Source organism: Sycon ciliatum, chromosome 1 (genome assembly GCF_964019385.1).
Source record: "Sycon ciliatum chromosome 1, ocSycCili1.1, whole genome shotgun sequence".
In the NCBI taxonomy this organism is placed as follows: Eukaryota; Metazoa; Porifera; class Calcarea; order Leucosolenida; family Sycettidae; genus Sycon; species Sycon ciliatum.
Window position 1 is genome coordinate 62,877,909 of NC_088643.1, and position 26,240 is coordinate 62,904,148.

At 48.4% G+C, this 26,240-nt stretch overlaps 2 protein-coding genes across 2 annotated transcripts; one reads left to right on the plus strand and one right to left on the minus strand.

Annotated features, from left to right (window-relative positions):
* Nucleotides 1–585: 585 nt before the first annotated feature.
* Nucleotides 586–8,431, plus strand: LOC135804793 (peptidyl-tRNA hydrolase-like). The gene is made up of 5 exons (XM_065318750.1): nt 586–862; nt 2,855–3,074; nt 4,002–4,101; nt 6,277–6,322; nt 6,838–8,431. The coding sequence occupies exons 1-5, from the start codon at nt 695–697 to the stop codon at nt 7,033–7,035; spliced, it is 732 nt and encodes a 243-aa protein (XP_065174822.1). The 5' UTR covers nt 586–694; the 3' UTR covers nt 7,036–8,431.
* Nucleotides 8,432–9,274: 843 nt separating this feature from the next.
* LOC135804792 (unc-112-related protein-like) lies at nt 9,275–26,167 on the minus strand. The gene is made up of 15 exons (XM_065318749.1): nt 25,572–26,167; nt 21,390–21,604; nt 20,696–20,988; nt 19,719–19,752; nt 19,325–19,393; nt 17,973–18,080; nt 17,415–17,546; nt 16,666–16,718; nt 16,311–16,360; nt 15,947–16,015; nt 11,875–11,981; nt 11,435–11,575; nt 10,873–10,935; nt 10,496–10,648; nt 9,275–10,255 (listed from the first exon to the last, which is right to left on the minus strand). The coding sequence occupies exons 1-15, from the start codon at nt 25,687–25,689 to the stop codon at nt 9,965–9,967; spliced, it is 1,896 nt and encodes a 631-aa protein (XP_065174821.1). The 5' UTR covers nt 25,690–26,167; the 3' UTR covers nt 9,275–9,964.
* Between the last annotated feature and the right edge of the window lie 73 nt (nt 26,168–26,240).

Here is a 26,240-nt window from a genome sequence, read left to right on the forward strand (position 1 = left end):
CGCATCAGCACTCGGACAGAACCCGCGATGACTCACGGGGAGTGTATGACTGTGCTCAAACTCTGGATGGTCTCATTCGGTGCAACATGATGGAGTAGACCATGCAAGAGAAGACCTCTGTGGTGCGCGTCGTCCAAAATACTGACTATCAAGATTGTACATTGCACTTGTACCCATCTACAATTATTATTGTAGCATCTCTTCACCACTCTTTCGTTTCAGCTTTCTCCAACTCCTCTGCTCCATTCTGTTTGACATCTCGATCCGAGCAGGGCTCCCTGGATCCGAGCGTCTCGGCTTCCATTCTGGCTTGCACTTTTTTGCGAGAAGTACTTAGTTGTTTTGTCCATGATGCGAAGTGCTGTCGTATCCTTAGCTACGGACATTGACAACGCATGCACGTGATCATCATAACAGTCATGACAATCATGATCATGACTGAAGCTTGCGGGGACAGTCCCCTTGCCCTGGAGGCTGGCGCATGCGGAGAGGCCGAGGCCCGCCCGCCCGGCGCCCCGCGCCCGGGCACACAGAAAATTAAAACTGCTCAAGGAAATAATTATTTCAAAAGTTACTCTTCCTGGCCCCCATGGCATATGCATGCATGGCCTGGCCTGCTCGATCGATGGATGTGGGATTTTTATTGTGTGCGAACCTGCTTGCTGTAAAATTGTAGACTAGTTCAGTGTCCGACATGATTCGCCGCTGTTCGCTCAGGCCCTTTCTGAGTCCCTTCTCAAGTCGAGCTGGCCAGCAGAAGAATTCTCTCTTCCAGTCAGTGAGGAGTGTTCACGATGACTCGACGACAGAAGTGGACCCCTCAGCAGTGAATGTTGTGCAGAGCATTGACTATAAGTACATTGTAAGTTTCATCTGATCTCCTGGCATGAACTTGCTGAGAAAAGCAGACACGCATTATGAAATTAAATTCTGTGTCAAAGCCTGCAATGATCTGCACAGCTACAGACAATGTTGACTTTGAGAACACATCTCAGATTTTCAAAAAATGCAACGTTCAAAATCAGAGCATACATTACCACATACTGACAGGGGGGGGGAGGGGAAGGACGATGATCAAATCCTCAGGGAATCCTGAGTTATGTGGCTACCTGCCAACCAGTGCTGCCAACCTGCTCGGTCTGATTTGCGTACTCGGACTGCTGAATTATTTCCGTATTTTCCAGGGTTTTTCCGTACTACCAATTTTTTTTAATCCCATGATTTGTAATGTATTTTTTGCGACATGTGAAAGCCTTCTCACTTCCTGAGGGTCGAGGTTGCAGTCAGGAACACTGTTTTTAGCTTGTATAGTAGGTCTACTCCGCAGTTTTATGTACTCTGCATGTATGTACTTCTTTTTTTTGAAGTATACTAGTACATGTAGTACCATGTCATGTACATGTACATGTAGAAACACTGGTTCATAGTCAGCTGATCCATACTTCTCAGTTTTCCGTACAATTTCGGTCAATTTCCGTACTGCGGACAAAGTAGTGAATTTCCGTACAAATATGGAAAAATACAGAAGGTTGGCAGCACTGGGCTACCCTGGGGAAAGGTTGCATATGGACCGGCGGTGGCCTTGCCTTCCCCCTCCCCTCCCCCTCCCCTCCCCCCCCCCCCCCCCCCCCTCTGATAAATCGGTAGTGAGCACGCGGGGATGGCTTTGCACTGAAACAGATGCAGAAGGGCGGACTAAACACTCTGATTGGCATGAACTTTAACCCTTTATGGACTGAACTCAATGTATATGGAGAATTGTGCCCTCAAATTCTTTACATTGAATTGGACGTAACTTTAGTTTCAATGGGACAATTGTCATTATCTTGGGCATCCTGGAAAGCCCCTGACGAGAGGAACACGATGAGCCCAAACTCGAGTCCACGAGATGCGCTTGACCAGCGCTTCAAGCCAGCGAAGGCGTTTCAGCGCGGGGCTCGCGCTCTAGATTGGTTTCCATCCGCCATTTCACTCTCCTTGCTAGTATGAAGCTGATTTTTTTGTAGGCACTCGCGGAAATTCCCGGAACCTCTGTTTGAATTTGAATGATTGTACCCTTGCCAACAGCCGACGAGTTCATGGAAAATCCCAGCCGTTCAGTCACGCATCGCGGCCCTGAGCGCCAATTGACCGTGACGAAAGTTACGTGCGCGCACGTCGTAACTCATTCACCGTTCATCCCATCGCGTCGGGAATTGTTCGAGACGACAGCTGAGGGTTTTCTCTTCTTCCTTCATATTTCGTTCTCTCCAAACAACTGAGAATTTACCACGTTACGATAGTTGAAAATATTTGAAAAGTGTAGAATTTATCGATCACCGGTGATCGATAAAAGTATGTGCCGTCGGTAAAGGGTTAAATTTCAGTTAAATGACACTGTGAAGTTTGAGCCGAATTGAGTTTCAAGACCAAGTCCTTGACTGACGTAAGCACAAGACTGCTCATCCCTTGGTATGTGCGCCTAATAATGACCAGCCGGAATGAAATCAAAACTGGTACATGTAAATACTAAATAGGATTAGGACAGACAGTTTGGTCGGTGTGCATTGTTGACGAGCATGGAAGGCACTGCACAGTGTGTATGTTGGTCAGTGCTCTGTGATGTACGGATGCTCGAATGGTTGGATTAGTAGAACATTGCATGCGTGTGTGTGTGTGTGTGTGTGTGTGTGTGTGTGTGTGTGTGTGTGTGTGTGTGTGTGCGCGTGTGCGCGCGCATGCGTACCTGTCCGGGGGGGGGGGGGGCACTCGCTACACTGACTTCTTTGGTGAATTTCATGGCTTCCTCCAAGGTATGAACACATAATCTAATGATTGTGCATTGCTGTGTTTTGTCCTGTGTGTTCCTGTTCAGATCATGGGCCTGGGAAATGTGGACTTCATGCAAGCCAGACACAGCATTGGCATGCGCGTGGCGAAATTCATGGCCCATGAGCTGAAAGGCACCCGGTTCATCAGGGATCGGCCACTGCTCGCGCAGGTCTCCACTGTACAGCTGCCGAACAGCGACCAAATCTTGCTGTTGAAGTCGAACCTGGCCATGAATGCAAGCGGAAAGAGCCTGAGGAAGGCTGGTAAGCATTCATTGATTGGACAGTACCGTAAAATCCCGCCAGAGCGCCCCTACCTCCTCGACGCTTCAGGTGGGGAGGGGCGGATGGGCGAGTCCTACTTGCCGCATTCAGTGCTACATGAAAAAGTACTCACCCTACGAAAACTGTTCGTGCATCTCGTAGATCTACACCGACCAAAGGTCAAGAGCCAGGAGTCGTACAGACCCGACAAAATGCAGGGTGTGTGCGATCCCTGGTCAAGAGGGTGGGCACTGTTGCGTACATTTCCAACGGGGTCCAGCACGCGTCTGCAGTACAGTACGGCATCACAGACTGCGACAGAGTCATACGAGGATACAATCAATCACGTCCCTGACAAGAAGTCATGGGAGAGATGGGAGAGATGGGGCGCTCTGGCGGGATTTTACGGTACTGTTAAACATCATTTATAAGGGCAGTGCTGCGAGTTCGCATCGCACGCCGCCGTCGCAGATCGTGTCACATCGCCCATCGCATCGCAAAAAAACTTCTGTGAATCCTGCTTTAGAATGACAAAGTCCACGAATTCTGCCAATCCAGTCAGATTCAGTCACTTGAGCTGTCTACTCTGGGGGTATGATCGCCTGTACTCTAGTCATAAAATTCTTTTTCCAGAGTGTTTTCGGCATGATATCTTTCCCAAATAAGCAATGTAGCCTGCACGTGTTCACTGCAACATGCCATTTCCAGTCTTGCAACCGTGATTGTATCTTTACCCCCTGTATTGGCTACTGTGGGTATGCGTGCGTGTATGTGTGCGTGCGGGTGTGCGGGTGTATGCATGCGCTTGTGTGTGCGCTTGTGTGTGTGTGTGTGTGTGTGTGTGTGTGTGTGTGTGCGTGTGCGTGTGTGTGTGTGTGTGCGCGTGCGTACGTACATGCATGTGTATATGGTATGTATTTGCACTAGTTGATAAGCATCTTCTATCACCATATGAAGTCATTATTGTATATGATGATATGGAGCTAGAACCCGGGGAAGTTCAGTGGAAGGCCGGTGGGGGCTCAGAGTGAGTTTCATTGCTTTCTCGATGTTTGTGTGCTATCTGTTGTTTTCCTAGTTGTGCAATCGACCTTATGCCATTTGTACAGATCCACGAAATCCCGTAGAATCCCGTAGACCCGGTAGGGTGTTCATTGTGTGCTATGCATGCGCATTTGACCTTTTTAGCGTCATAATTAAAGGGGAAGTCCGGTGAAAAATTTAAATTTCACAGTCCGTAGAGTTCGAGTCGCTGAGGCGAATGGTCTTTGTCCGAGGAGGCTGCGGCTTATGGTTCGTCAGATACGCCCAATCGAACATGTGCGAATTTGAGCGCGCATCACCCAGATCCAGGTGATGACGTCACAGCGTGCAGCCAGGTAGCCACACCATCTAGTTGTGTACAAAAATGGCCATATTCGGAGCGCGTTCGATTGGGGAACTGTTTGTCGCAGCTTCTTCGGACCAAGACCATTCGATTCAGTGTTACAAACACTACATACCCTGTGATTTTCAGCTCGGTAAACCTCGAGGTTATACCGTATTTTAGCCGTTTCCGAGTTGGACTTTTTCCGTCAGCCTCTACGCGCTGTGCGCTGCGTGCATGCAGTGCGTGCAGTGTGTTATCTAGCTGTGGTGCAGTCAACAAACTCATCACAGACGGAACTACTCCCGCACTGCCGTGCTGGGGTAGTATCTACAACAAGACTCGAGTCACAACTGACACAAGACTCAGAAAACTAGTCAACACACGGACTTGTCATGTACTACACTCGTATCAGTCGTATTGTACAGTCATGTAGTCAGAGAACGTGCGTTTCTCCTTGCCGGTGCCGGTGGTTGTGCTTTGAGAAAGAAAATTTTAGTTTTCCGCTCCCGCCTCATTATTTTATGCTACAGCGATGAGTGCACAACCGTGACAAGTGACAAAACAGGGAACAGCTCCCGGACCTACATGTAGAACTGTCAGATTCCATAGCGTTGCGACTCTGCGAGCGAAGAGTCGTGCCCGTGGTTCAAAGAGCCTGCACTGTTCTCCAAATGAGTAGTCCGAAATATTCCAAGTTCGCACCAAAACATCACCATGAGGCAGGCCACTGGAGTCTAAGCGAATCTAATCGGTATGGAACAACATTTAGAGCACTCGCATCACTCTTCTCCATTTTGGCGACCCTGCTCTCCAGCGATCTGATAATTCATCAGCCTCGTCTGCAATAGCTGCTGCTTCTTCATCAGTCGGAAACTCAGTAACGCTCACTCTTGACGGGCCCGCGCGGCCATTTCTTCAGCTGAATACCGAGGTTCTCAGCCCCAGACCGAACTCATGAAGGTCAGCCATGGCTGCATCCTCACTCTCACAAGGAGTTACAGGTCTTCGGGGTCGCTTGCACCACCTAGTATCAGTCGCCAAATCATTTGAAATAGCACTGACACTATTGCTTTCACGCACTCCTTTTGACCTAGCTGCACGCTATGACGTTGCAGAGGGTGTGGCGCGGCCGCATGACGTCATGGCGCAGCCCCCGAAACTCAGTTTTTCAAACGGAAATATCTCGAGAACGCTTTGTCGGAGACACGTGGGACCAACACCATTCGACTCAGCGCCCGAAACTCTACCAACCCTGAAATTTAAATTTTTCACCGGACTTCCCCTTTAAATGACCAGCAATCGCTTTTCCAGCTTCTTCACTTTGGTTAGAACTAATGACTACCTAGATCTTTGTCAGGTTTTCGTATGAAATGCCTCCAGGCCCCATTTCTTAGTGGAAATAGCAGAAAACACAATAGGGTCCTGCACATTCAACACCCTACCGGGTCTACGGGATTCTACAGGATTTCGTGGATCTGTACAAATGGCATAAGGTCCATTGTTCTTAGGCATTCTCAATCACTTCTCTCTCTCACTCACTCACTCTCTCTCTCTCACTCACTCACTCTCTCTCTCTCTCTCTCTCTCTCTCACTCACTCACTCTCTCTCTCACTCACTCTCTCTCTCTCTCTCTCTCTCTCTCTCTCTCTCTCTCTCTCTCTCTCTCTCTCTCTCTCTCACTCTCTCTCATATTTGCACATGTACTCGCACATGCACGCACATGTGCACTCACTCATGTGCACTCACTTTACCTCCACGGACCTGCAAACCAGTTTGGCTTTAATTAATGCGGTGTTTGATTCCTACCGGCCATTCTTGTTTTCGTTTTCCAGAGGGCACAATGGTTTGCGATCTGTCATGGCCTCTTTGGGAAGTGATGTAAGTCAAACCTTGTATCCTTCTCCTCTGCTGTTTGTAGTTTCGATGTCTCCTGGTTTCAGGGAAATATTTTAATTTTGTCGCACTCACTGCTGTTGCTGCTGCCGTGTACCATGGTGTATGCTGTGTGGGTAGATTTAGAAAACTCCCGGTTCACTTGAGACTCAGTTAGACTGAGTTCTCAGTATCCGTAGGAACGCCGCCACCCTGCAAAGATCTAAGGCGCAGAGGCAGCTCCTAAAGGGTAGCTACATTAGGTATATGAAGAATTGTGTTTGTGGGTACGCGTCTGACAACATGCCCTATCCACAGTGCCGTTGTTGCCAGACGTTCTCGTGGATTTGCCAGTGCGCAGCTGAGCCTTTCGACAAGATTTCGTTCTAGGTGTTTTTGCATACCACGGTGAATATGCGTAGCAACTGTCACCACCCATAGCGATGAGTGCATTTGAATGCAGCGAGTGTTTTTGTGTGGCTTTGTCGCTGCATACGCGTGTGTCGTTGTGTTTCTTTCAGCAATTTGCTCGGGTACGTGTGGGAATCGGCAGGCCTCACTCAGAGAAAGAGGTACGCGAGTATGTGATGAGTAAGGCTGTAGAGAGCGAGGAGAGAAGACTGCTGACCAAGTCGATATTTCTGGCCACTCAGATGTTGCTGGACCGCATCGCTGGCAACAGTGCACCCAAGTTAAAACCAAAGGGACCGATGTTCTAGGCGTTCAGCACGGCCTAATTGCCTGCTTCTCAGGCTGTGTGCTTTGTGTCGGCGGAGAAATGGGGCATGCCGCTAGCACCCGCAAGCGAATCTGCTGACTCGCCTCCACCACCGTTGCGTCATTCGCACACCGGTAACCGCTACAGGGCTTGTAAGGGCTACGTCACGGCGTGCTCACAGTCGTGACAATGCCGACATCGTATGGATCCATACATGTCATCTTGGTGAGTTCCTTTATACTAGGGTAACGCACCCCTGCTGGTAGTGTCTCTGCACTGCATGGCCCTCCCGGCCGGTCGAGAGGGCCCCGGTCCGCTGCTGTTTAACCGAAATACAAGTCACACCAGCATGTGACATGAGGTTCATGCCAACTGGACGCTCTACTTCGCCAGGATCAGAGCGGAGATCGGATTGACCCAAGCGTCGTCATCTACTGACTTCTGACGTCATCACGTCCCAACCCCGTATCGCTAGTTTCTGTCAGTGGACCAAAGCCAGGCCTTCACTGAGAAGCATTTTCTGAACAAAGGCATAGATTTGGAAATCAAGTACACTACGGTACGTGCATGTAAATCTTCGTGTTGGTATCTCCCCCCCCAAGGAAACAGTTCCTTGGGGAGAAATCCCCAGTATGCACACATGGCCTCATGACCCCCTCCCTCCTGCACACGTATAGCCAGGACTGTGTGCTTATCCACCTTTACTTGCAGTTGCATGATGACCCCGTACAATCAAACACACGAGTACAGTGCGTATTGCCTATAGGGTTGGCGGCTATAGTGATCAATTTTTCGAATTAATTTTCATTTGCTACATCTAGTAAAGCATGCACACTTTATTGCGCAGTGATCGCGTATACAGTAATACTGTAGCCCTCTTTACTCTATAGTATTAGGCCAAGTAAAAAAAAAAGCTAGATGATCGTCCCCGTCCGCCCCAGTTTTTGTCAGCGCCCCAAGAAATATTTTATTTTTTAAATCGTGAGTTTTTGCCGAAATCGTTGGTTTTTTACCGATCGCGGATGCAGGAAACATGTGCACGCTTTGTTTAATACTTTCTTTACTATATGGACCACATACTACTAGTATATCACAACGTCAGTATCGATCTGCTGAAGAAAGAAAAAGAAAAAAAGAAAAAAAAAGAAAAAAAGAGAAAAAAAAACCTTGATGTTGTTGTGTACACTGTGTGCATGAGAGGGTAAAAAGTAAAAAAATAAAAATAAAATCCTCCCGCCCTCCCCGATTTTTCCAAAAAAAAGGACGATCATCTAGTAATTTTTTTTACTCGGCCTTACATTGTATATAGTCACCAAATTCATTTTTCAAAAATCTTGATTTACAGTCAATTATTTTTGAATAGGATAAAGTTATACTGGGTCCATCCTGGCACTCCACACCACTTGTCTCAGTCAGAGGCTCTATACAAGCCAAGGCCGGAGGGTGTCGTGTGTCACCGACTTCTGTGACCCTGGATAAGCGGGACTGCTGCGGGGAACACATTTCTGTGCATCATCGAGTTGTAGTGTGTGTCAAAAATGCACATGTATGAACCGGCACAAGATTTCCTGAATTATGTTCTACTCATGAGCCGAGATTTGACTGTACAACCCCCCCCCCCCCCCCCCCAACCTTGAAGGAACTCTGGCAGTGCAGCACAATTGCACGAGTGAGCACTTTGCACAGCACAGACGTCTAGAATTCCCCGAATAGTAGCGGTGAATACAGACTTAACAGTGTTTTAATAAAATAATCTAAGCCGACAAAACCTAAGAGATTGTTGAAACCTAGCAAGTGTTCCTAGCGGATATGAAGTACAAGAGCAGTGAGGTGAACAGAGGGCTCAATGGTGTAGAGGAAAATGTTAACACTAGTTCGAAGTAGAAAACTTTGACAGAAATGGCGAAACGTGCACACCTTTTTTTGTTATTCACAACAATGAGTGTACCTATTATATTATACCATCAATGCACTTCCTAGCAGCCCTCATGTTTCATGCATTGTTGGCTTGCCACACTGCATGGAGATATCCATACAGCACTCAGCAGCTGCAGAGTTAGTTTTGAAACAAGCAACCCAGTCCGAGTATGCTGCTGGCTTATCAATGCATGCACACTAAGCCAGGACTGTATCCAGCAGTATAGCTCAATAACTCGTCTATGCGCAGGGCAGGGCACAATGTCCATGACCTTGTACTGCAGACCTTAGCCGGCCCTTGTGCGTTGTGTAGAGCACTCACATCTGTTCATAGCGTGTAGCCTCCACACACTGCCGTCACCCTCTTCAGTTCTAGCATTGTTGAAAAATAACTTTGTGAAACATCATTGCCGCTAAACAATACCAGGCATGACTGAAAATAACCACTCCAAACTCCTCCGTCCGAGCTCGGTCGACGTATTCTAGTTAGGACACCGTGCATGCACTGATGGAGTAGCTACTTTTTTTTTTGAAGTACAGCAATGACCTATATATATATAGGGCTATCCTCTGGGAGAACCAAACTTGGAAATACATGTACTTGTACATGGAGCGGCTGCCACGGTACATGAGAAAGCACCAATGAACACCTAGTAGTAATTAGTTACAAGTACTTGCGGCATTGGATAGTGCAGGGCCAATTGAGCCAGCCATAGAAACATACACATAACGGATATGAACAGATATAAACAGGACAAAAACCCTAGTAGAACAGTCACTACGTGTAGAAGAAGAATAAGACATGTCCCTAGTCCTGTTCACACACTCCTGATCCAGTGGTGGCGAACAGGAGGAGTGCGAAGGGTGTACAGTTTTTTTCTCCGATACTCAAAACGTTTGGCTTGCACTGGGGGCCGGCGAGAGACATTCGCGGCATGCACTGCTCTCCTAACAGGATTCTCTCTCTCCGTGTGTACCTTACTAACAAGTGCAGTGGCAGCAGCCGTGCAGTTCTAGCCTTCCCAGCCGCCGGTCAGCTTATAGAACATCTCAGAGTTGACCGTTTCGTGCACGTCCTTTCTCATGCTCATGAAAATGTACCCGCCGATGAACTCGTGCAGGATTTTCAGGTCGGCGCTGCGGCACGTGAACGCTATGGGCCCGTCCTCGTGCTCGATCTTCAGCTCCTTGATCTCCCAGTTGATGTTCCAAGAGCGCATGGTCGAGTAGCGCCACGTCTGCAGGTGTGCGTGCGTGTTGGCGTCCAGGCGGATCAGCCGGTTGTACGCCACGCCGAGCAGTTCCTTCAAGCGGAGGAAAAGAAAGAGAGCATACAGAGAGTAGTTACTAGCTACACGGACAATAACACAGTATCGGCCAAAACAAGACTACGTATGATCTCTGCAGATGTTACTAACGTTACACATGTTATGCGTATGGGGCCAATACGCACGCAAGCCTGATAGTTACAACCCTCAGCCCTTTCGCTGGAGAACAGTGCATGAAAGGAAAATGTGCAAAGCGTTTACGGTTGCCTTTCTTACCTCCTTCGACCGTCCCGGAATAGTGAAGTTGACAAGGAAATAGCTGACACCAAAGTCTTGGAGAGCCTCCCAAGCGCGCACGTAATTGAGCTTGGACTCCAGCAGTGCTTGGCCAGCTACACTGGCGTGTGCATCAAGGATAGATGAAGCCAGCTGGAGCAAAATGGTATTCCGGGCAAATGAAATCCATAATTTCGTCAACAACTAACAAAAGGCACATGTTGAGCATCATTATTTTTTCTGTGAGTGAGTAGCTTGAGCAGTTCTTGGTAGTGCAGGAATGGTGCAATTGAGGACCAGCTAGTCTCAAGTGTACTACCGGAGTTCTATACCATTGTACAGTAGTAGAGCCTCTGAGAAGAGGTAGATGGACGTACCTGCTTGATGTTTCTCTTCTTGATCAGGGCCTGTGGCAAGAAGCTGGCCAGAGTGCGTTTTCCCTGGGCGTGCATACATCACACAACATACACACTCCAATCTGTCTCTACGTGTAGCCACGGGCCACACCACGGCGCGCAATAAGCAGCAGACAGATGCGGAAAGTCACTCTGTCTGGTCAACGTCAACACCCACATGTTTACTTCAGAGTATTTCTGAATTGTTAGAACAGTAGACGGCTTCTACTAGAAGCACTGCTATCATGCCGTAGCTCAACAAACCGATGACAATCATTACATCATTGCAAACTTCACGAATTCTACACTACACAGCCACCCCTGGCCGCATCATGGCATATATGACATGTGTACGAGCAGAACTGCTGTAAGACACTGTCACATTCTCTGCCTTCACCTCCTAGTGTAACCTGAATTCCACCTCAGACCTTTCACGTCCTAGCGGAATTCCCAATTCGTCATGCATTGTGAACTGATACCTTGGCCAGTGTGTGTTGGAAAAAGCAGGACAGGGCAGGGCAGGACAGGACAGGACAGGACCTACCTCCTCAGCTTTCTTCAGCGGTGTCAACATGCTGACGAACACTCCACACGCTTCTTTCTCCGACTCAAAACCGGCCGAGCCGGCAGCCTTGCCTCTTGATGCCATTCTGCATGCTGCTAGCCACATTGCAAACTCTTCTTCCTGAAAATGATGAACATTGTTCAAGCATAAACTGATTAGGCACTTTTAAGACGAAGCAACGCTTATGCTTGGAAAAAAGCATGAGAGAGAACGGGGGAATGTGAGAACCACAACATGCCAAGAGATCTACTCAGTAGTTGACTGATGCATGCCACATATTCGAGTGCCAAGCGCTTGCATGCACACATTCATGTCCATGCGCAAAGAAACACACACATGCATACACATACATGTACGCACACAGGCAGGCATGCACGCATCCACACGCCAAACATGATGAGTGCCTCGTTCAAACTTACGGACTCAGCCGTCAAGCGTATCTCCGTTGAACTGCCGGAATCATCTACCTCGGCACGGATAGTGTACTTGCCTTTGTCAGGATCAACATCTGGTGTGATAACGGCACCTGGTGGCAAGGCAACACACACACAGCAGAACACACAAGTACTGGCTTGTACACAGTTATTCATAAGTTGAACAGAGTTGAAATGGAAAACGTCTGCAACAAATTGATTACCACCACCATGGTACCAGGGCACGGCTGTTTTTTTTTGCGCGATTTTGGCCCATCTAAAATGGCGTCGCGTAAAGCTCAAAAATCATAGTCTTGATCTTTGTGTTTTGGTTCAAGGAAATTGGATGGGTATGTCAAGGGCTTTGCTCCTAATGGGCTTCGTTCGCCCAGGTTTAAAGTGAAGTAGCAATTTCTGGCTTGGGTGGGTCCTCAGCTTTGCGTGCATGCCAAACACAGGCCACTTTGTTTAATTTTCCTTGTCGATCGAGCTCTCTTTCCTCTTGTGCGTCGCGTGGGTATTTTACTCAAAGCATCTGCCCTTCCCAACCTTGTTCTCGTTTACAACCTTGTTCTCGTTTACGACCTTGTTCTCGTTTACGACCTTGTTCTCGTTTACGACCTTGTTCTCGTTTACGACCTTGTTCTCGTTTACGACCTTGTTCTCGTTTACGACCTTGTTCTCGTTTACAACCTTGTTCTCGTTTACAACCTTGTTCTCGTTTACGGATAGACTAGATCCATTGAGTTTCTAATAGGTACGTATCTTCAAAGGACACGGAAAAAATCTCATGGTAATCTGTGCATCGAGTCCGAAAACCGTGCGTCTAAACAAATCGTCAATTTTGCTTCGTTTTCGTTGTAGTGGTTGTGAAACATGGACGAGCACTTGCAGTATTTGCAAGAGCTCTGTCGCATAGGCGGCAGAAATTACAGTGCAGAGAAACATGCTGAAACTCTCCAGTCTGTCCTAAATGTTGATATTTCTGAGGACAAACCAGACGTGCACCCACAATATAATATATATGCTCTGTGTGAGAAAAAGCTGAAAAGAACTAGTGGCAAGGCCAAGTTTTGTGTGGTCCTGCAGTAAAATGGGAGCCCCGCCACCGTATCAGCTGAGAGCACGTGCAGACCTGCATCTTCAATCCCGATGTGTCAACACGGTGTCCTCCAATTCGATCCGTCCCGGCGTCGTCAACAGTGGCAGATGTATTGAGACAATACATCTGCCACTGTACTATTGCCGGCGTCGCCATCGAAGTTGCAGGGCAACGTTGCAACCAGCCTCACTGCGTGTCTCGTCACAGCCAGGGCAGAGGGTGACAAACTTGAGGTAAAGACGAGTGAAGAATGTAGGAGAAGCCCAGGTCTATCAGCTCACACCCAGTTGCATAGTTCCGTCATCCTAAGGGTCAGTGTCAACGCTCAAGCGACGAGAAGCGGAGCTCACTCGGATTTCAGAGTCAGTTTGCGGCGGGTCAGCAGGAGTCTACGGCGTCCATCTCGAGTCTGAGAACTGTATGCGAGACTTCATTGGGAAGAAGCTACCCAGCTACACAGCCGTTGAGTTGCCCATGTCCAGGAAAAACGGCGATGTGTCCATGGCAGCAGCTGTGTTCTTTCCGGATCTGATAGCGACCGTGATGCATTTCTTGGATATTCTGAGTGAAAGTGACCGCCTGACTTGGTATGTACGCCTTGATCCCGGAAGAGGACATCTAGCTGAAGATCGGCGGAGATCACGGCGGTGGCACGGCGGCGTACCTTGTCGGCATTTCCAAGGTACGTAGCCGTTAGCAGATCACGACAAGTTCGTTGCTGCCGGGTTTCCGCTGCCGCAGGCCAAGAATTATAACAACGTAATTCGTCCGACGATATTCCCCGTCCCGGTCAGCAATGCCATTGTTCCAGTGCTACACTTGGTCGGAATATTCAGCCGGTTGTTTGACGCTTTTCAGAAAGACCTTAACTTAGGCAGCTCGACGTTCAACTTGCTGCTAAGTGCCCCGCGATGAGCAGTGATGCTGAAGCATTCACAACTCTGTGCAGTCTTTACACAGACCTGTGCAAAGCATCGCTAGACTTGACCGACTCGGCCAATCAACTGGAGACAGTTCAACAACAACTTCAGTTTGTAGCACTCCATGTACAACAACATGGTCAGCAGGATGCACTGGGTATTCTGCAAGCATACTTGCCAACCCAGCCAAAGCAAATCCCTTAGTCACATACCCAGTTTCGCTTAATTTTCTCTCATTTCCCTAATTTCCCTGCTTTCGCCAATTTCGGTCATTTTCTCTTTTTTGGGGGTCATTTTAGATTATTTTTTGCCTATTTTCCCGCAATATTTGGCAATTTTTTCTTTCTATTTATTCATTTCTAACCCATTGCTCATTGGGGGGACCAAAACCTGAGCTTCTTTATTGTCAGATTGCCCCTACATGTGTGATTCTGTGAAATGCAGGGTACGCATGTGCCCTTGTCACACCACTAAACAACCTTTTTATGAACACTCATGGTTCAGTGCCAATAGTGCCAATACCCACGGTAGTTTTTCCATCAAAGACAAGTAGTGACCGTAGTTTCCCGGTATAATACCGGGAAACTACGGTATGGTTGGCAAGTAAGTGCAAGGTCTTCAGCAGGCTCATCAAACTGCTGCTGCTGTCCATCAGCAGCATAGCAAGCGTCATGGTGAACTGCAACGTGAAATTCTGAAGGTTAGTGGCAGCAAAGATTTCAACGGCCCATGTTCCTTTCAGTCGAGCCAGTTCTGCAACAACACAAGATAGAGCGCCAGGTATACCACGGCGGAGCTTTCATTGGCAATAATGTCCACCAGGCCATGAAGCCTACCGTGGTCCCTGCCATCACACATGCACACATCCCCATTGTCGAGGTCAGATTTCCATAACTTGTTCCTGACACATTTCGAGTTGCCACTCGGTATCAGAAGCTGATTGATAGTTATGCTTCCTGAAGGTCGATTTTCAGCCCGTGATTGTAAAGCCGTAGACGAGCACGAATCGCAACGATTTGAAGATGAAATTCTTCGTTTTCTTCAGCTGTGCAGAGAAGAGGTAGTCGGCAGAGGGCAGGGGCACATCACGCCTAAACTTCACTTGACCGAGGAGCATACTGCTCCACTCATGCAGCGTTTGGGTGTTGGTCTTGGCTTACTGGCGGAGCGGGGAGCAGAGAGTCTACACTCTTCTCTGAAGACGTTGGACTCTCTGTTCAAGAACATCCCAAGTGCTCTGGCTCGCTTGAAGACAGTAGCCGGCCAGCGCCTCCTAACAAGAACGAAGGAAGCAAGCACCTTGGTGCCACAGTCGCGCAAACGAAAAGTAGATGCTCAAGGAGGCTCTGACTAGCTCCGGTAAGAATATTGTCGAAGAAAAAAAGAAAAAAGAGAGAGAGATTGAGAGAGAGAGAGAGAGAGAGTCAATAATGAGTCGTTACTTTCAAATTAGTTTCAAACTATTTTCTCCTCGCGATCGATCACTCAATAAATTTCGGGTTTTCTTATCGTAGTTGCCCCTTTTGCATGAGTTTCGGAGACAGTCTGTCTAAAACATACTATAGTAGTTGAATTTCAAAATACGGTGAGTGTTAAGAATTTTCCGCGTGAGCCGCAATAATCAACGCCATTATTGTAAAGTGGTTACGCGCAGACACTGAGACAGCCGTGAGCACTCGAACCAGGGGCAGTCCCGGAAGTACACGACTATTTTGCATTTCTGAAGTAAGGCAATAATTATACGCTGGCAAATTCACGACAACTCACGACAGTAACAACCCTTTTAGTTGTTGATACTTCACTGATAGCAACATCATCACGTCTATACTGGTATTGCTGTTATGACGAATCGTCCCTGACAGTTTGATCAAATCCAAGTTCAGTTTCGAGAAACCAGCCGTCAGTCATGGCCATGGAAACGTTGGAGAGATCTGTATTGATACAACCTTTAGTCCTGCAGTCTGCATGTGTGTACAAGTACATAATTATGCCATTGTAACATGCACGCGCACACATCAGTATTTGCCTGCCAAATACCCCGCTTGCCTCTTCTTACCACGGAAATTGTACCGTCCAATCTGGCCACCACCCATACTGGGATTGCTGTACTGTAGAAGTGAACATTCTGCAACGGGTCATCGGTGCGCATGCACACACACACACGCACGCACGCACACACACAAGTGCACACACACATGCGGATACATATATAATTAGATGCATACACACTTATGCAAGCCAGAGACAGGTGTTGCTTTTGCTGCATATGTACTCACAACATTACATAAGAAGTAGACTTGAGACGGTCTCTTGTACAAGTAGTTCATTTGAATCATTTCACTTCACATTCCTATTGACGTTATGTTAGGTGCTGCAGCAAGATGTTCCTGGGTTTGCTAAGCCGACAGTGGTGGGCTTACCTTGGAATACAAAGTACCCAACTTTCTGTTTGCCCAGTAACCTCGATCCTCTACGGCAGTATAGCAAGACACGCACACACACACACACACATCATTATACTCAACAAAACTTCAAAAGTACAAGATTCCGAAGTGGCAAAATGAAAGAAATTTCAGACCAAAAAGAAGGACTTATACTGGACACATTTATGCCAACACAGAATTCTGGCAACAGGGAAAACATTCCCTGGTTCACTGGAAACCTTGGGAACACACACACACACACATACATGTACCTGTGCGTATATGTATGCAGAGGGGCATGTGTGCAGATGGGGGGGGGGGGGAGAGGCAATAACACACGGTTTTGGCTTACTTTGCAATTTTCAGATGGCCATCGACCTTTCGTGCCACCATAACTGATGGTGCCTGACAACAATGAACAGCAAATCACAAAACAGAGAGGAACACGCAATGTGAGACGGAACACTTTTCTATTTCCAAACGAGAGCACCAGAGCGTTCTGGAGGAATACATATACCATCAAACCGTGATTTCAAGTCACACAAGATACGGCTTCTAAGGGAGATCAGCCTTCAGCCTGACCCGCTGGATGCAGCTGTAGCTGTTGATGGGTCATTCACCTATCCTTTTGTATGTATCTGCATGTTTGTCCCTTTCCGTTGATGGTCAGAAAGTTTCCCGCAACGTTCTGGTTGGTGATGTTCAGCCTGATGTTCGGTTGGGAGTTGACATTTTTCAGGACCCATAGCTGCATTCTCAACCCTGCTGACAGTTCGGTATAGTTTCCCACCAGCTCTCCATCTCGTGCCGATGGCTGTGTTGATGATGCCAGTAGTGTTTGTCCCCAAGTACGCCATGTAGCCCCCCCCCCCCCATGCTCGGTATCCCCACCCCAGTCCTGCTGCCCATATTGTTCCCCCTCTGCGTGTACACATCCTCTTACAAAAGATGCTTGCTCATGCATGCACTCACGAGCAGCAGCAGCAGGAGGCAGCACACTGCGGAATGCACTTACAACTATTCGCCGAATGAAAGAACAATAATTATATCGTTGTTACATGATTGTATAACAGTTACAGCCACGACCTCCCAAAGCCTTACCGCTGCCGCAGCTGACTGCGTCCCCAGTGACACCTGGAGATCATTGAGTGCTGCCTCCAGATCAGAGGAGTCTTCTGCTGGCTGTGCCTGCTGGCCTAGGTCAGGACGTTTCCTGGCTAAAATGGTTTGCAGCTGAACACACAAGTGTTAGGACACCACATCAAACCAAATAAATTCAGCCAGAGCCAAACAAGCTAGGTATAAACTTACTACTTGTTTCAACAGCCTCCTTTCCGGGCAAAATGCCAAACAAGCTAGGCATACGAACTTAGAAGTAGCGACTTCAGCGGTATTGATGATGATTGGTTGCTCCTACTAGTACAAGTCAGCCAAGTGTCAAGTTCGGCAGGAAGCGTGCGTTCCACGTAGAAGCTAGACATAATTACAATCATGTCTTGTTCAAACTGCCCCATCCACAACCCAAGAGGGCGTAGCATGGGGTGGCTTGCTGGTGTTCAATGCACCTTACAGAACATACGTAGGTGGTGGCACAGATTTGTTATTTTCAAGTCCTCTGCCAGCCCAATGTGTGTATGTTGATTGCCAAGCCCAACTTACCTGGAGTGCTGCAAATGAGATAGCTTCTTCTTCCGTACAGTCGACATCTTCCAGCACAACAGACCAATGGGCCTGTTCGAACAGGTGACCAATTCGTAGCCGATCGACCTGGGTGTTTGACAGGGAAAGATAGATTTATATAAATACTTCTCCCCCTGCTATACTACCACCGAGCCATACAGCATTTCTTGGAACGAGTCCGAGTTGAGGGGCTTGCCTTTTCACGACAACCCATTAACACAATCATTATACTTCCTCCGTTAAGCAAAACTTCGTTGCATTTTTAGTGTTCTTGTCATGGTATTTCTGTCGGCATTAGACATACATGTCAGTGATCTATCCCCTACATAGAGTAGCTGAGTTGTCGTCCATTGTTCTGACAGGCTTTTGAACCTCCGAGAAGCGTGGAGTCCTTTGAAAAAATCGGCGAAGCAGAACCGTTTCTCGACAGGATGTCACCAGAACACAACCCGAGGCGCGCGCGCATGACGCCAAAGTGCGAAAATGAGAAACAGTTTGAAAGACCGCGTGGCTCGAAGAAGTGTCCAGGAGCCGGCCAGCGCTCAGGCACTGCTGTACTCATGGTACTAGCACGAGTCGATGGTGCGCATCCGCACACAGCCAAAATCAATGCACTTGTGTTTGCAGCGCAGGGGAAATCAGAAGCGTTCGACATTCAGGTTGTCGTTCAGTCGGCGCAAAATCCTGATCTCAACGTCGACGACTTGGCGTTCTTCCACAGCCTGTAGACAGACGTGTCACTCGTGGCGAAGGAAACCAGAAAGGAGCTTCTGCAGGGTGTGGAAACGTGCTGGCACGACACACCGCAGCGAAAATGGCGAGCGTTTGTTTGGGTCTGTATGCCTCCTTCCATGGCGGTCCGGAGAGTGGCCACAACTAGCAGCACCACCGTGGAGGTCGTCAAGGGCACAGTTCGAGCGAAGACCTTGGAGATCTCCACGATCAAAATAATCGTGTCTTGGAAACTTGAAAAGGCTGCGGAACAAAACCTGGCAGCGCTGGCGGCGACAGTCAGCGAGGATGCAGACTCGATGTCATCAGGGAGTGAGTCGTCATCAAATTCAGACGAAGAGTGAAGCTGGACTGCTTTGAAACGAGCTGTGTGACATCTGTAAATAAATATCTTTCATATGCTGCCTTGTTTTCCGCTTTGCAAAGCGTGTTCGTAGCCATAGAATGATTTGGACTGAACTGTAAAAACGCAACGAAGTTTTGCTTAACGGAGGAAGTAACTATCATACATCTGTAAGAAAGCGCATTAGAGCATCCTGTGGAGAGTGACATACAGTACGGCCATTACACACGGTGCATGCTCAGCGACATTCACTAACCTGCGGGTCAAGGTCGAGGAAGGTGAAGTACTTGAACTTGAGCTGAATGAAATCCCCCTCCTTCACACCCTGAAAAACACAAAAATCAAATCGTGACAGCAATCCTCTTTCTATGGGTTGCAAATGCTGTACACATGCAGAATCATCGACTACCTTTACATTTCACAAGAATGATGAAACCTTTCAGAAAGAAGTTTGGAAGAGAAAAGAACAATAGGCAGGTGGCCTAAGTTCCTAAAACATAGTATTGGAGAATGATGACAATGGTAGATAGTCCCTGTCAAACTTGCCCTAGAGGTGCTGCATTAGAAGGACTGCTTATGCCGGTACAAGAACTACAGGTACGTGTAGTTTGGGCTAGTGTCCATTTCCAATTTCTCTGTCAGTGGCTTACCTGGGAGTAGAGGGACTTTGAAGAGTCAAACCATCTGCAACAGCACACACGCCACAAAAAACAAACAAATGAAAACACACACACAAAAAAACACACACATTTGCACATCATGCATCATTCTCAGATAACTAGCTCAGATCTACACAATGCACAGATCTACACAATGCACAGATCTACACAATGCACAGATCTACACAATGCACAGATCTACACAATGCACAGATCTACACAATGCACAGATCTACACAATGCACAGATCTACACAATGCACAGATCTACACAATGCACAGATCTACACAATGCACAGATCTACACAATGCTCAGATCTACACAATGCACAGATCTACACAATGCACAGATCTACACAATGCACAGATCTACACAATGCACAGATCTACACAATGCACAGATCTACACAATGCTCAGATCTACACAATGCACAGATCTACACAATGCACACCACTAGTATCTGCTAGTATGCACTACATACACCGGTACAGTCAGACCTCGTTTATCCGGTCCTCTTTTATCCGGATCCCTCGCCATCCGGAAGAAAATCGTTGGTCACCGATTTACAGCATATGTCATGCATACATACAGTATGTGTGTTCGATTGTCCGGTTCCCTCGCCTATCCGGGTATTTTTTTGTGGAAAACAGATGTGTTCGGTTAAGGGAGGTTTGACTGTATAGCCAACTGAATACCTACATGCAGCAAACTCGACCGCAATTTCTGACAACAAACGAAGGTGTTGAGTCACCTCCACCATTACACTGCTCTCTTTAGCCGACTAGACCCTCCTGCACACACCCATCACCATTGCGAGGACACTTCCGTAGACGATATGGAGGAGGGTCTAGGAGGACTAAGGGGCGCAGTGTAATGGTGGAGGTGACTCAACATTTTCTTCAATGGCCGAGAGCTCTGTCGCACCCTGTAATAACAAACAAAGGTCATCATGTTATCCCTTGACTTACAGGCCATTCAAGAACGCACGATCGTGCGTGGTCGACACCATCTGGTCCATGAACGTGTGGTCGGGAACGCTATCGGAGCGCACTATTAGACCAGCACTGCCACCGGATACAACATACTCGGCGCCCTGGATGCAGCCATCGCTCGTGTGGTCTCTGCCCGGCTCTAAATGGCTGTGCACTGCCGTCTTCTTAGAGCTGTAGTATTGCAGTGCAATGTTCGGGGGGCCGCCGGGATTGGCGCAGCGCATGAACGATAACTCCTCGAAGCGCCGGATTCCTATGCTTTTGCACACCTGCAAGGACATGGTCGGTGCACGGAAAAGAAGACTGCCCTCAGAAAAACCCAGCAGAGGATAATAGCTAAGGCATGCACAGTCAACCTCGTGAATAACATAACTGCCAGGTTGGTTGTAAGTGAATGTCTGTACGTGGATGTCTGTTCAGTGCAACAAAGCCTGCATGCACAGTATGCCAAACACCCATACCACATCGTAAATATCCCGAGGCTATCCTAAAACCACTCTGCAGTCTTTCACCAGTCTGCCAGTCACCCAGACCATATCACAATTCGTCCCTCTGTAAAGGGACCAGGATGACAGCGCGGTGACAACACGATAAGAACTGCAGGTCTGACCAACATGCACACTACAGTATACAGTGTCGTCTGTTCAAAAATATTACACTAGTAACCTACCTGCTCGACTGCATGGAAACACTCGGACGCTAGATTGACCTTCATGCGTACAACCGTTCTATCCGGCAGCTTGACGCACAGCGGCTTGTTCTGCGCAGTGAACTGAACCTTGCTGTCCGACTCAATGCCGTACGCCTGCAGTGTTATCCGCGGCCGGCGCAGCCACACACTACGCTCCGGCCACCACAGGCCATGGTCCGACCAGTCTTGAGGTCCTGTGCACGTCAAGAAAGCCCGGGACAACAGCAGGTTGCATGGCTAGGGAGAAATTAGCAAGCACAATCATCGGAATTTTTCGCCAGAGAAGAAACCAGGCCAGTAGCCATGTACTTCAAGTCTTGGTGTTGTGATCGACACAATCCCGATTTAGTATGCATGCAGCTGACATCATAAGCACATGTGCACACTACAAAGAGTCTACAATCGCTGCCCAAGCACCCAATCACAATGGTGAGTCTTAAGTAGATATGTATGCACAACTACGCGAGGAATGGACTATGCATGCACTAGCATTTTGCTAGAATGGCATCGAAAGGGGCGTTAGCTGCGGCCGAGCCCTTGCTTTGTCCATACAATTACAAGAGGCTATTGTTTGCACCTGGTGAGGTACACAGAACGCTTACCCTACTCCGAGTAAACCTTTTTGTACTTCAGTGTAAACCTATCGGCCGCTGCTCGCAACTTAAGCGGAATTCAGGGACGACACCCAATACGGTACATGCCAGGCACGTGCCCCGTATGAGTTCATGGGTGCCCGGAACCCCCCTTTTTCGCTCAAAATGCAGGATTTTGCTTCATTTTTTGAAAACATTCCCGGGGAAGGCCCACCGGAACCCCCCCCCCCTTGAAGGGCACCGGCGCACGCGCTTGCATGCAGTAGCGCTAACGGAAGTATGGCAACTGGATACTGTTTCAGTGCTACCCAAGACCGGTGCATCATGCTGCGCAAGCTCCTACAATGATTGCACTGTAACGTTGTACTTGACAAACATTGCATGTCCAGCCTGAGACTCCATTCGGCAACCAGTGCCCAATGAATAAGGATATCATTGTAATAGCAATAATATAGTGCAATTGCATTGTTATCAAAGTCTAGGCCTATTCCCGTGCCTCACTCCGGGCCATAAGGCAATTAGAAAGTAAGCGTTTCGCTGTCCGCCCAGAGGCCACCAATACCAGCGTTCTATTATAACATAACCTCCTCCATGCACGCCTCGCTCATCATCATGCACCATGCTTGGCACAGTGTGGTGTGAGGACCAACCCCAAAAAAACTACGCGTCTGAACTGCCTTGACAGCTACTAGTAAGTTTCATCACATGCTAGTAAGTGATCAAGTCACACACAGTCATCAACACACACCCTGAAAATCTGGCTAGTACTGGCATGGTCAGGTGATGTGAAGATCACAGGGGCAAAGCGGACACACTCAGCGCTGCGGCAGTCCTGTTTGCCATCTTGACACCGTCTCCCAGTCCACCCAACACCCTAGCATGTACATCATACACAGATGCACGCACGCACGCGCACAGCCCACCCCCACCACACACACACACACACACACGCTCCCTCCCTCTTTCTCATGTGTATGCAGGGGCGTCGGAACCGGTGCGGCAGGTCCGGCCAAAGCCGCACCAATAATTTCATCTTGCGACATTTGAAGCAATGAAATATGGGCTATTTGGGCCCAATTTCCCTAAACTTTTCCCGGAGGGGGGACCCCGGACCACCACCTATTCATGCGGCCGCACCAACGTCGATGACCTTCCGACATCCCTGGTATGTACACGCGCTCCCGTACTACAAGCACGTGTGCACTATCCACAGAACGAACAACCACACAGCACAATACAAACACCGTGATCACTGCCGCGTATGAAACGGGCATCAGGATGAGAAACTGCCCAGTTCGTCTTTCGATTCTTCGCCCCAGTTTCCGGAGTAGGCACTAACACATTTTTGCTAATTCAATTTTCACAGATGTAGTTTGAGTAGAGCAAAGTCCAGTTTACACAAATGGGCACGTTCGCTTAAAAACAATTCCGCCCATTCTACAATTATATAGAATTCGCTACGGTGCATGCACCATTCGATTACACAAATTCCGTCGCTGGATCGACGGAATCCCATTCCGTCGATTCAGAAAAAAGTGGAATTTGTACTTCTTCCGCCAGAATTTATGCACTCGACGTACACACCATGCGCAGGCCCGTGCGCCGGTGCCCTTCAAAGGGGGGGGGGGGGTCGGCCCCCCGGAACATTTTCAAAAATAAAGCAAAATCCTGCATTTTGAGCGAAAAGGGGGGGGGGGGGTGTTCCGGGCACCCAGGAACCCATACGGGGCACGCGCCTGATGCGTGCACACGCGAGGATGTACCCAATTGTTAGATTGACAGCATGAAACAAGGTGGAGGACACTGTGTTCGGAAACAGTGACCTTACTACAACCTTCCGCGGTTGGCAGAGCCCCGGTCCCGGCAATACTGGTTTTTAACCAGTGTTAGGTTATATCATGAGGATGTACTCGTACGGGATCCCATGTGATCCCCCTTTACGATTTCAATGTGGTATGGCAAAATAAGCCATGCGTGGTGAATTCCAGTCGTTCTTTTACATGGCCACAACCCGTTCATTAAAGTCATTCGAGAAATATAAAACCCGAGTCCAGAACCATGTGAAATCGAACACGGCCAATGTGTAGTACATAATGTAAACATCGTCATAAGTCATAACATTAGGGAGTAGGGTGTAGCCATGGCTGTCATGCCAGCAATAGTCATGATAGTTGTGGTCCTGGCAGGTAACTCTGGCCTCTGGGGCTTGACTCATGACTGCTACTAGTACAACCTGTGTAGTAGTAGTAGTACTAGTAGTAGTGCTAGCAGTAGCACTACACCGCTGGCTGTTAGCTGCTGTTACTAGTGTTAGCGTTGCCTGTTGGTGACGGTGACTGCAGTCCATGTAGTGGCATGTTGCCTTAGTTGTGGGGAAGGGGTTACTACCAAGTCATGAGATCTACTCAGAGTAGTACCTACAAACTGTTACTTGCTTAGTGCTCTTCAGCCTACATGACGTCGAGCCCAGGTTACAACTAAGTGCTGCGCTGTTTCCAATAAAAATAGAAATAATCAGTACGAGGCGAACAAGCCAGCGAAGGTGCACGTGAAACCCCATAATTATTATGATACCAGTATTAGATCTACGTGCCTCGGTCGAGGAAAACACCTTCCTGAAATACCCCGAAACACGACAGGCGAAGCTGTACAAGAACTGAGGAAGCGATACACCCAGTCGCGCTGCCACGATCAAACCTGTGATGATATACAACGCAAAGCCAACGGAGCTAGCGCTATCGCCACCGATGGCGGCCCGTCCCGGGATCACTGTGCCAACGCAGTGCTAGTAATAATCTCCATCATCAACCTTGATCGGCATTGGGTGCCACGAGCACTATCATTACCCGTACTCAAGAACCAAAGCGACAACCAAGTACTACTCGTTGAACCCAACTAACGTTACTTCCCTGCAGCAGCAGCATTTACTAGTACACTCGTCATGTACATGCAGCGGCAGTAACCAGCAGATCAGCAGAGGAGAGCTTCACGACTCGCCAAAGTGACTTGTCGAAAGGATAAACACAGAATGTCACACGCCCTCGTCACTCGTCACGCGCAAGTAGTACCGGTCCAGCTGTGCGCCTCCTCTCACCAGTGATGGATTTTTTGTGCGAAATACAGAAACGATGTTACTTGCGCCAATAATACAAAACCTCCAAAGCCTGAGTCCAAGCTGCCGTTGATTTCACCAACAGAAAGAATGCTCCGGTTCAACCGTTGAACACTGGCAGAGAGAACGGTGACAGCCAGTGACTATCTGTCTACAACACTGCACTGTGGCAACGTGTTGAATAATTTCTTACAAGCAGCATTTCAAGATCATGAACGCCAGTAACCGCCCTGCAGATCGTGTTCAACCTCCGCGCCACGGCGCTGAAGGTTCGCAACAATACTTTCGACATCAATAATAAATACCCGCCCCTCTACACGCACACACAGCGACCGACGCATGATCTAGGATTGACCTGTGTCCATCCCCACCTAAAAACACCATTCTTGTTGGCAATCTGAAGTGGCTAGGGATAAAGCGGACAGACTAAGAAAAAAAGAAAGAAAAGGTCCTTACCGAATGCGGTAGCGAGCTTGACGATAATTTCACCAATCATCATGTCTCCGGTGACCAGTAGAGTTTTGGTGACACCAATCTCTGGTGCCTCCACCGACAACTCCCATTCGCGAGGCATCTTGGGCGCGCAAACACTGCCACTGCTGCTCTACTGCATGAACTACACCGACCGTTCTACGCCGACAACACAGTTCCAAGCTCCTACAAGGCTACAGTCCCAGTGGCGCCGTGTACTGGTGTAGTAGATCTACTCGTAGAGTCTACTGTAGTACTGAGCGTTTCGATCAAAATCGAAAATACCCTGACTGCGCGCAGAGGTCAAGCGGGTGACGACGATACTCTTTGCACGAGCAGCAGAAAACTACACGTGCACTAATGGCGGACAGGTCAAGAGGAAAACTTGGACGCCACTGGCACAGTAGCAGCAGACGCGACTGACACCAACTTAGTATCTAGGCCGTCCTGCGCGGAGAAAGCGTCACACTCGCGGCTTCTCCGTCTTCCTGCAATGCCGCATGCGTTCGGAACTAGAAACAAGCCCTTGCTGCTTGCTTGCACAGCATAATGCCACAACCGTCCACTCTGCCCATCCTGCTGTACTAAGTAGTAGATCTACTCCATAGACTAGTAGTAGTGTGGACTGTGGACCATGGTAGACGGTGTATACTT

Excerpts from the sequence above, each read along its gene's own strand:
- LOC135804793 (XM_065318750.1), top strand. The coding sequence starts at position 695 with ATGATTCGCCGCTGTTCGCTCAGGCCCTTTCTGAGTCCCTTCTCAAGT. Across the intron at positions 4,102-6,276 it reads AAGGCCGGTGGGGGCTCAGA|AGGGCACAATGGTTTGCGAT; the intron begins GTGAGTTTCATT and ends TTCGTTTTCCAG. Across the intron at positions 6,323-6,837 it reads TGGCCTCTTTGGGAAGTGAT|CAATTTGCTCGGGTACGTGT; the intron begins GTAAGTCAAACC and ends TGTTTCTTTCAG.
- LOC135804792 (XM_065318749.1), bottom strand. The coding sequence starts at position 25,689 with ATGCCTCGCGAATGGGAGTTGTCGGTGGAGGCACCAGAGATTGGTGTC. Across the intron at positions 18,081-19,324 it reads TCCTCGACCTTGACCCGCAG|GTCGATCGGCTACGAATTGG; the intron begins GTTAGTGAATGT and ends TCAAACACCCAG. Across the intron at positions 16,016-16,310 it reads TGGGTACTTTGTATTCCAAG|AATGTTCACTTCTACAGTAC; the intron begins GTAAGCCCACCA and ends GACCCGTTGCAG.